The 10,047-nt window shown below is 53.2% G+C and overlaps 1 protein-coding gene across 1 annotated transcript; it reads left to right on the forward strand.

The window, feature by feature from the left end:
• The first annotated feature begins 3,539 nt into the window (after positions 1-3,539).
• On the forward strand, positions 3,540-10,047 carry LOC138803276 (claudin-19). The gene is made up of 5 exons (XM_069987094.1): positions 3,540-3,927; positions 5,000-5,164; positions 5,272-5,356; positions 6,621-6,773; positions 7,514-10,047. Exons 1-5 carry the CDS (start codon positions 3,705-3,707, stop codon positions 7,560-7,562), a joined length of 675 nt encoding a protein of 224 aa, XP_069843195.1. The 5' UTR covers positions 3,540-3,704; the 3' UTR covers positions 7,563-10,047.

Here is a 10,047-nt window from a genome sequence, read left to right on the forward strand (position 1 = left end):
ATTACAGAAATTAACATCAGTCTCATTCTGGATTTCCAAAAGTCTCTACATTCAGGAAGATAACTTTTTGCAATTTCAATGTATGCTAACCACATACAGACAGTGGGCTGTCTCCGCTGTGCTCACCAAAGGCCCAATGTTTTCAATGGCAGCAGGACCAGATAAATGTATAGGATTAGATGGGCACAAGTCTCAGAGACAGGGATGATGGCAGGGTCCTGGCTGAGATGCCACTGTGATCACTTAGTTTGTGTTTGGTGAGGTATGTATAAGGATGTGTTAACAACGACTGAAACTTGCTTAGGGTGAAAAGAGTACACCCAAGGAAGCTGACAGAGGACTTGGGAGGTCACCCAGAACTGTGCCATTGCACTGCCCCAGGTACCACCTAGGTGCCGATGGAGTGTTTAGACAAAAAGACACAGAAGCTTCTAGTTCCTCCTTAAGGTGTTTTCTGTCCTCAGAGAGCCGGAAATGGCTTCTCAGGCTCCATTACTGGGAATTCCAGTATTAGGAATTCTAGACCAAGGGCTTAGCCATGCTTGGGCAGGCAGACTGGCTTGGTGTGCAGCTTTCTATCTGTGAGGCCTGAGGCAAGTCATCTTGGTCCTGAGCCTTTGGAGGTGTGGGAATCTCAGATGGAGTTGGAGTTAGTAAGAGCAGCAACTCTTGTGAACCTCCAAAGTTTCTTAGTGGCTGCAGAGAATGTGCTGAATTACTACCCAGCAATGAAGGCAGCCAGACATCTATCTCTGTCTTAGACGTGTCACTAGCGGACAGGGAAAGACATGAAGTCCTCATATGAATCAAGTCAATGATCAGTTCATACTCAGAGACCACGCCCTCCTTAGCACTGCTGGAAGTGGCCAGGAGGCCTCAGTCTAGGCAGTCTGCCACACAAGAATGAGGAGGCCCAGCCAGGGCAGTCCTTCTAGAGCAGGCCTCCTGGCATTCTGTGGTTCCAACGGCATTTCTCATCTTGTTGTTTGAGCCCTGTGATCTTCATGATTCACTCAGGGAAGTGCATCCCTTTTGAACCAAGCTGGGAAAGGCAAGGTTTTGCCTAATAACACATAGATTTCTTTTTTTCTCACATAACTTCTCAATGGCAGAGGCAAAGCCACAAGCCTTGGTTTCTTGTAGTAAGAGAAACTATTTTGGAAACTCTGATGTGTGGTACCGCAGGGCACTTCTTCCAGTCAGCTCTTATGGGAGGCCGGGGTGGGACCCTGTGCACCTTCCTTGTCTCCCTGCATGCCTGGGAGTCACTGGGTTGCAGGGCCACCAGCAGTGGGAGGTGCCTGAGGGTGGAGGGGGGAAGCTGTGCCAGGCTGGGGAGTATCACTTCAGAAGCAGGACCTGAATTCCAGAAGGCTATGAAACAGTGGTAAGGAGAGGCGGTCAGGGTAGGAAAGAAAATTTAGACAGGGTACACTCAAAACCTTAAGTAACAAAAAGACCAGAAGAGCTTCAGAGGAAGACAGGAATGCCATGGTGAGTCCCCAGTGTTGAGCTCAGGGGTATCTAGGATGGATAGGCAGACAGGCATCCTGCAGTGCTCCTGAGACTCCTGGAGCTTCCTTACAGAGAGGCCCTGGCAGGAGGCAGAAGAGGCCAAGGCCTGGCTTGTGAGAGGCCCTGGCTGCTGGAATAGCCCGTGCCCAGAAACTGCCACATGTGTTCTTCCCCTCCCATCCCCCATACCCCCATGTCACTTCCATATTGGATGCCCATTTAGAGGTAAGGACACTTGAGGCCATCCGTGTCATCAGCAGAGTCCTCTGTAGGGAGCATCTATGACAGCCTCTCTGTCCCCTTCCCTCCAGGACCAGGTGACTCCCTCCAAAAGGCAGAAAGGTGTGGGGGAGGGGCCATAGGAACCAACACCAAACATCCTGCTACTTCCCACTGGCTCACCAGGAAAGGCTGTCTTGAGTAGAAGGTTGAGTATACAGGGTGCTCACTGCCTCTCCAGAATCTTGCATTTGTATCTCCTTACCCCATATTCTCAGCTCACCATCTACTGTGCTACTGTGGCAGCAGAATTTGAACTCAGAACTCTCTGCCACTGTTCTGGACCTGATTGGCATTTGGGGATTCGCAGGCCATCGCAGGAAACAGGGCTGTGTGTACACAGACCTACACAGTTCTGACCCTCCCAGCACAGAGGACCAATGAGGGACCCAGTGTCCAGCACTGCAGGCCAACAACACCCACCCATTACCCCTTCCCTCCCCCCCTGCCCTGCACACCATTCCCCCAGCCTGGGCTGGAGCTGCAGGCCATACCAAGGGCCCACACCCTAGGCGGGCACACAGGGTTGCCATTGTCTGCCAGTGCCAGGCACCCCCTCGTTTGCATAGCCACGTGAAGAATGCCAGGGAGCAGGCTGGGAACTTGTCCCTGAGAGGGGCTGAGGCTATGGGGGAGGAAGCTGGCTGTAACATAGCAGGACCCTGCCTTCCCCCAGTTCAATCCAAGAAAGGCCGGTGGGCTGCTGGGGATGCAGGGGCCGGCCAGGGGGCTGCGGGAGTGGGAGCAGGGGCTTGACATTCCTCCTGCACCCACGCTGAGCCCGTGGGGCTGGAATGAGCGTGAGGGGATTGCTAATGAGACTGAGGAGAGTTAAACATTCCCTGCTCCTGAGGGCAAGAGGATGGGGCAGGAGGGAGTCTAGGAGGGACAGCCTGACCCCCAGGAATGGACAGAGGCCACCACTTCCTTCAGGCTGTCCTGGAGCTGGGAGCCAGGGCCCCGCTGCCCCAGGTCTCAGCAGGAGCTGCTAAACCAGCCAGCAAGGGGATTAACAGGCTGGGCTGAGCCTTCCTTCAGGCAGTTGATAGGAAGCTGGGGCTGGTCGTCCAGCTCCTGGCCAGGCCCCAGGCTGATCTGCAGCCAGCTCTGGCCCAGACACAAAAGGGCCCCTCTCTGACCCCTCAGATGGCCAGTAGACTCCACAGAACATATTTTGTTGTCTGGCCTCCTCTATTTTTAATATACATACTCCAAGATTACCAGGACCCTTCTCCCTAACAGCCAGTATTCACACTAGTCTCTCTACATCTCACCTCAGAGCCCTTGTCAAAAAGTTTTCTCTGGTGCCCAGGCCTTGAGTTCAAGCCCCAGGATGGGCACCAAAAACAAACAAAACCCCACAGAAACAAAAAACCAAACTCTTCAAGCTGGACTTCATTTTCTTTTCTGACCTTAATCCATAGGGCAGAAACCCCAAGAGCCAGATCAGCCCTGCAAGAGCAAAGTTCGTGTCACTGGGCTAGTGCCCAGAGTAGGGATTATGAGAATTTCAGGACCCTTGCATCAGCCCCTTGAAGGGAGCAGAAAGGCCTTGAGAGCCACGGGGGTCATTCTCTAGCCCCTCCTTTTCTATCAGGGGTATCCACCTGGTTTCTAGGCCCCGCCCTCTGCTCCCAGGGAGCAGGGCAGGAGCTTTGCTGGGGACCCTGCCTGGCTCAGGCGGCTGCTGTGGGCGGGCTCTTGGCCTTTTCCAGCCCTTGGGCCTCCCCCTGCATTCTAGAATCCAGAGTTAGTGCCTTTGCTGCAGCTGCTGCCATAGCCCTTTCTGGACTCCACCACTCGCTGCTTTCCAGAGCGAGCTGCTCCTCTTATCTGGCCATGACCACAGGGCTCCCCAGGATCCTGACCCAGCTCTGAGTCCTGGGACCCTCCATCCTTTCCCTTGGACCATGGCTAACTCAGGCCTCCAACTCCTGGGCTACTTCCTGGCCCTGGGTGGCTGGGTGGGCATCATTGCCAGCACAGCCCTGCCCCAGTGGAAGCAATCCTCTTACGCAGGAGACGCCATCATCACCGCCGTGGGCCTCTACGAAGGGCTCTGGATGTCCTGCGCCTCCCAGAGCACTGGTCAGGTGCAATGCAAGCTCTACGACTCGCTGCTCGCTCTTGATGGTAGGTCTTGGGCCAGTGGGCCTGGGAGGGTTGGCAGGGGCCAAGGAGAGGTGACGGCCTAGGACGGGTGACGAGGACCTGGGAAGGGGCTCGGGGGGCTGGGGGGGATCTCAAGTGGATGTTCCTGGTCTTCTATCAGTGCTGGGCTTCTATTCCAGCCCCTTATTTCCTGTTATCTTTCTGTGTGTAGCCAAAAATGTACTTGGCCCTCTCAGGAGTCCAGATCACTGTTCTGCCCCATAACCTTGTGAGTGACCAAACCGTTTGCATTCCGATGTTTTCAGTTGTTCAGGGAAGCATTAGAGGACAGAGGCGGGCCAATGAGGCGAGGCCTGGCACTCCACAATTCCTTGAGTCCTTAGTTCCTCTTTTCTCATACTTTTCACATAGACACACACATGTACACACATACCACTCCTTAGTCATGCCACGCAGACACATATGCTGGCACATAGGTGTTCACACACACACACACACACACACACACACACACACACACACACACACACACAGAGTGGTGTCAGCACAGGCCCCTTTCTTCCTGGTTGGGGAGTTGAAACTATCAAGCTAGTACAGGCAGGCCTCCACCCTCCCTCAGGGACCCAGGTCTTCTGAGTCAGCCAGGCTCTGAAACTGACCTGCACCTCCATGGAGTGCCCAGCACACAGCTACCGTCAGTGATTCATAGGATGAAGGAAAGTGAACAATCAGAATAGCTTCTACAGGGCCAGGCTGGGCAGAACTAGGCCTCAGAAACTCTGTTCTCCCTTTGCTGAGCCTGAATGACCCCAGGAAGAGCTACCCATTTCCTGCTGGAGGTGCCCCAGGTTCAAGACCCAAAAACAGAAAAGTGAGCACTTCTGAGCACTATTCAGAGGACCCCTCAAGGGGCAGTGGAAAATGCAGTCCTTAGACACCCCCTCCCCAGCTCCCGTCACAGGCAGGCGGGCAGGTGGTCTGGCCTCCTTCCAGCACAGTTCAGACCTCATGCACTACTCAATTTCCCTCAGCCCTCCCTTTTTCTCCCCTCCCAGCCCTACTCAATACTGTCCTGGTCCTGGTCCTGCTACAGGTCACATTCAGTCAGCCCGAGCGTTGATGGTGGTAGCCGTGCTCCTGGGCTTTGTGGCCATGGTCCTCAGCGTTGTGGGTATGAAGTGCACACGGGTTGGAGACAGCAACCCTACTGCCAAGAGCCGCGTGGCCATCTCTGGTGGAGCCCTGTTCCTTCTGGCCGGTGAGTGCCCTTGCCTCCTCTATTCCCTAGGCTACACTAGCAGGTGGCCCTGTCCCGCTAGCCAGCCAGTGCCGGCTGAGATGAGCACCCCCCTGCTTTGTCCTCAGGCCTCTGCACGTTGACTGCTGTGTCATGGTATGCCACCCTGGTGACCCAGGAGTTCTTCAACCCAAGCACACCTGTCAATGCCCGGTGAGTGCTAGGGCTGGGTCTCCCACTTTTGTTCAACCATCACTTGGGGTGGGTGGGAAATGGGCCCCAGCTGCTATCTGAGAGGCTCTGGAGCCTGAGGCCAGGTGGGTGTGGCCAGGCCCTGGTCAGGGACAGGAATCCTATGGAGGGCACCCAGGTATGGCCTCCATACTTGTCTTCTTCTCTGTGAAGTGGAGCTAGAACTTGATGAGCAGCTTTCCTATGTTTGAGGGTTTGTAACATCATGTGGGTACATAATTTGAGTCAAGTGCCTGGGCCTGGAGACTCTCTAGTACACCTCAGCTGGTTTTACTTCTGCTGATTGCAGAAGCCCAAGGTGGATTTCTCCTACAACACAGCCATTTTATGAGCCAAGCAGATGACAAAGGAGAAAAAGGGCAGATGGAGTAGGAGCCAGCAGCCACATTGGACGATCTTTGCCCTTCACCCTGGCTGGAAGGCAGTGGCCCTGGAGTAGGGTGGGGATGAGAAAAGATGCCTGGGTTGTTCAGAGTGCTCCTTGAAGGAGGCAGGGGTATGGAGGGAAGAGGAAAAGACTTTAGATGTGAGGCTTGGGCCCTGGATGCAGAGCCACAGCCACAAAGACCAGCCAAGCAAGATGTAGATGGAGAGGGACTGGATACCTTTATCCCTTTGGATATCCCTGTCTCAAAGCTGCCTGTGCTGAACACTAAACACAGATCAATTTCAGCCTTTGCCCTCGTCCTCCAGGGGCCAGAAGAGCCTCCTGATAAAGGTGTGGCAAGGGGCAGGGTGAGCACTGAGGAGCATTAAGGAAAGCCCCCAGGAGGTGAACTTGGCCCTGAAGCTAGAGGTCTTCTAGGAGGGAATGCCTTGAGCTAAGACTAAGAGACAGGAAGACCCAGACTGGCCAACAAGGCCAGGTGTGGAAGAACCAAGTGCCAAGCAGAGGAGTCAGCCTTCTCAAGACAGTAGTGCTAGCCAGGAGCTCGGCAGCTGCCAGCCTCCTTGCCTAGACTGTGAGAGAAAAAGGCAGTGGTTGCTCTGCTCCACTCATCTGGGCTGCAAAGGCTCTCCCATGCCCCCTCCACTGGCCAGATGGAGAAATGAGCTCCAGTGTGCTTGGAGACAGACAGACGAAGCTTGTAGGTGAGGTGAGCCTGGAACTCCAGCTCCCATAGATTTCTCTATCCAGCTCCTGACTGAGAGGTCCAGAAAGCCCCGTGAGAGGCAAGGCCAGCAGAGGCATCATACCTGATTCCAGTCTCCCTACCCCTCACAGGTATGAATTTGGCCCGGCTCTGTTTGTAGGCTGGGCTTCAGCCGGCCTGGCCATGCTGGGGGGCTCCTTCCTTTGCTGTACCTGTCCGGAGCCTGAGAGAACCAACAGCAGCCCACAGCCCTACCGCCCTGGACCTTCAACTGCTGCCCGAGAGTACGTCTGAGCCCTGCCCAGCCTTCCTGCACAGCAGCCCTCCAGCCAGTCCCCACAGCAACCTGGCTAGGGCCAGTAGGGCACCGATGTCTGCTGAGCTCAATCTGGGGGCTCTGGGTGGCTGGTCCTCAACAAGGTGCCCACCCTGTGCCCTGACACCAAAACCCAAACACTAAGGGAGAGATCAGAGGTGAAGCCTGACTCACACCATGTGCATACCCAGGGAGGCCGAGGCCCTGCCCAGTCAGTGCAGCCTGGTGGACACCACATACTTCCACATGCTTTCCCTGGACAAGGCCTTATACAGCAGCCCAGCGCTGGTCTCTTCACCTGCCCATCTGTTTACTGAAGGGCCACTCTGTCCACTATGTACTGGACCTGGAGAACCCACAGACACCAAGATGGACCTTAGTGCCCAGCATGTTGGGGTGGGAAAACCCTTCACCCTTCTGCATTCCTGGGCTCCTCATAGCAGCCCTTGGAAAAGGCAGTCCTTGGATAAGAAACATGCCCATGTTACCCAGGTCACTGAGGCTCGGACACCAAGAGGCTTCACTGGGCTGTCTCCAAGGCCAGCACTACCTGAATGTCCACAGGCCACTAAGTCAGACCCCTGGGAATGAGCCCCAGGCAGGGATGCTGTGAGGGCCAAGGTCCTACTGTGTTGGCCAGGTCCTGCACTCCAGTCTTCCCCACTGCAGCTCATCCCACTAACCAGTTCTCTCTCTTTTGACTTGCAGACCCATTGTTAAATTGCCTGCCTCCACCAAGGGCCCCCTGGGTGTGTAATGTCCAGGTTTCCAGCCAGGCTCTGTCTGACTCTCTGCCCTATCTAGACTTTGTGTATTTGATACTTTTTGGAAAGAACATTCAGCCTCAAGTGTGGTGTCATCTGTTGTGTTCTTGGTGTGGCTAGCATGCGGCCTGGCTCAGAGGTGACCCCTGAGGTGGTTGGTGTATCAGCAAACATGTGGGGCTCCTGCCTGTCTCCTAACCTTCCCACATTGGTCTTAGCATTTGTACTTCTTGAAGCCTGCACTAGGAGTAGGTCTCCACCCCTAGGGTCAGGGAATGTGTGGGAACACCTGTGGTAACAGCCCTCAGGTAACAAGCCCTGTCCTTTACAGACCTAAGGCCATCCCTATAAGGCTTCTTGCCAGGCGCAGGACCAGTCCAGTAAGAGGATAATCTATGGTAGTCCGCTGGTGAAGGGACTAGAGAATTAGCCTGTCCTTAGCCCCCAGCTCAGCTCCCACGTTGGATCCACAGTGAAGACTGGTCAGTTGGAAAGGCTTATTATGGCCTCTTAAGTCAGGTACTACCCTTCTAGAAGTAGAGACATCAGACAACCAGGCCAGACAAGGCAGGGTCAGGCAAGTGTCACCACTGTCCTTCCTCCCTTGCCTCTCTGTCAGCTGTAACCTCCCCTTACCCATCTACAACCACATCCCCACCAAGTCACCAAATCTGAGGCTTCTCCCTAAAGTTTGACTCTGGAAGGTGAAGGGATTAAAGCCAAATCAGACAAGGTGTCTGGTCCACATTGCCACTGAGGCTAGGGTGCTGCAAAGGAATCTCTTGCCCCTTGAGTTATGGCTGCACAGCTAGCTACTGCACATCCATGGGGGCTACTGGCCAGAGAAAGTGACCACCCACCTCTAAAACAGGCTCCCTGGACTCCTGCCTCTTGAACGGGGATGGAGAACTATAGACAAGTCCCAAAACCTGCTGTGCCTTGGAGTCATCTAGAGGCTGATAGCAAGCTCATAGATGTGGACTTTATCAGTCTGAAGGAATGTGGACATCAATTTATGTAAGTCCTTGGGGACTGCAGTGTTATGAACTGTGCCTCTCTAAGACCTACACTTGGACCACTGAGGGGTCCAGAGGGCAAAAGGACCTGACAAGAGGGAGGAGACGCAAAGCTGGAAAGGAAACCCACCTTCTTCCTATCTTTCCACAGTCCAAGCTGTTGGGGTGAGTTGCCGGCATTCTCTTTTGTGCTGAATGATTCGGCCTGAATCCTGTCACACAGCCAAAAGAACTCCAACTCCCTGGAACTAAGTGGTATACTGGGGCTGATAATCCTTAGTCCTTGCCATTTGGTAGTTAGGTTGGCAGAAAGACATGCATCATCTCTTAAGATGAAGACACTAGAGACTTGAGATTTAGTAAGAATGAGATAGAATGTTCTAGCATCTTGTGGGTATCAGGGACAGGCTGTGAGACTGTCCTGAAGCTTATCTGGTTCTTCATTGAGAAGCCTCTTCTGAACTGCAGCCAGGATTGGAAAGGCCAGATAACCACACTCCTGGCTCAAGTGCACAGCCAATTAATAGTGATTTAAAATGTGTGTGGCAGGCTGGGGTATAGCTCAGTGCAAAGTGTTTGCCTAGCAAGTGCAACGTGCTGGGTTTGAAGCCCATTATCAAAGACAAGAAAAAAATGTTTAAAAAACCCCAAAATATGTGTGGCTGTCAAGTGGAAAGGTTGTTTCTTTTTGAAGCCAAGAGTTTGGGGAACCTGACCCCACAGGCCTCTCCTGAACCCCATGCAAATGTCCACATCAAGGTCACCGAGACTGCCAACCAGAGGAAGGCCAAATTCCCAGGCCTCAGGACCAGCTTGTTGTTTTCTGTCCTCCAGGCTAAGGGATTGGGCACTCAAAAAGGAAGGACTCGAAAGCTTTTGCCACTTTTTTTTTTTTGCCATTCCTGGGGCTTGAACTCAGGGCCTGGCACTGTCCCTGAGCTGCTTTTTGCTCAAGGCTAGCACTCTACCACTTGAGCCATGCCACTTCAGGCTTTTTGTTTATGTTGTGCTGAGGAATCAAACCCAGGGCTTCATGCATGCTAGCTAGTCTACCACTAAGCCACATTCCCAGCCCTTTGCCCTTGTTTATAAGTAGATGAAGTCCCTGAGAATGAACCTGAAAGGTTTAAGATATTTTAGGAGGACTAGAACAGTGTGCTCAGCCTCAATGGAAAGTGATAGATCCTGGGTGAGCTAAGCAGGAAACTACTGCCTGGGAAGATGCTTGAAAAATGTGCATCTGAGATGGCTGAAGCCTATTAGACAATTTGAAAGAATTATAGTCAATTGTGTTACATTTGTTAACTGTGATAATGACACTGTGGTTCTTCCTTTTTATCCTAACCTGGAAGAGGTGGTACACACTGAGATGATGGCTGGATTTGTTTTAAAATGCCCTGTGAACAAGAAGCTGTAAGATTGGTAAAGATCACTCTTTATATTTGTATGTTTGCTAATTAAA

The sequence above is a fragment of the Dipodomys merriami genome, unplaced genomic scaffold (genome assembly GCF_024711535.1).
Source record: "Dipodomys merriami isolate MVZ:Mamm:240054 unplaced genomic scaffold, mDipMer1.0.p SCAF_34, whole genome shotgun sequence".
NCBI classification, from domain to species: domain Eukaryota; kingdom Metazoa; phylum Chordata; class Mammalia; order Rodentia; family Heteromyidae; genus Dipodomys; species Dipodomys merriami.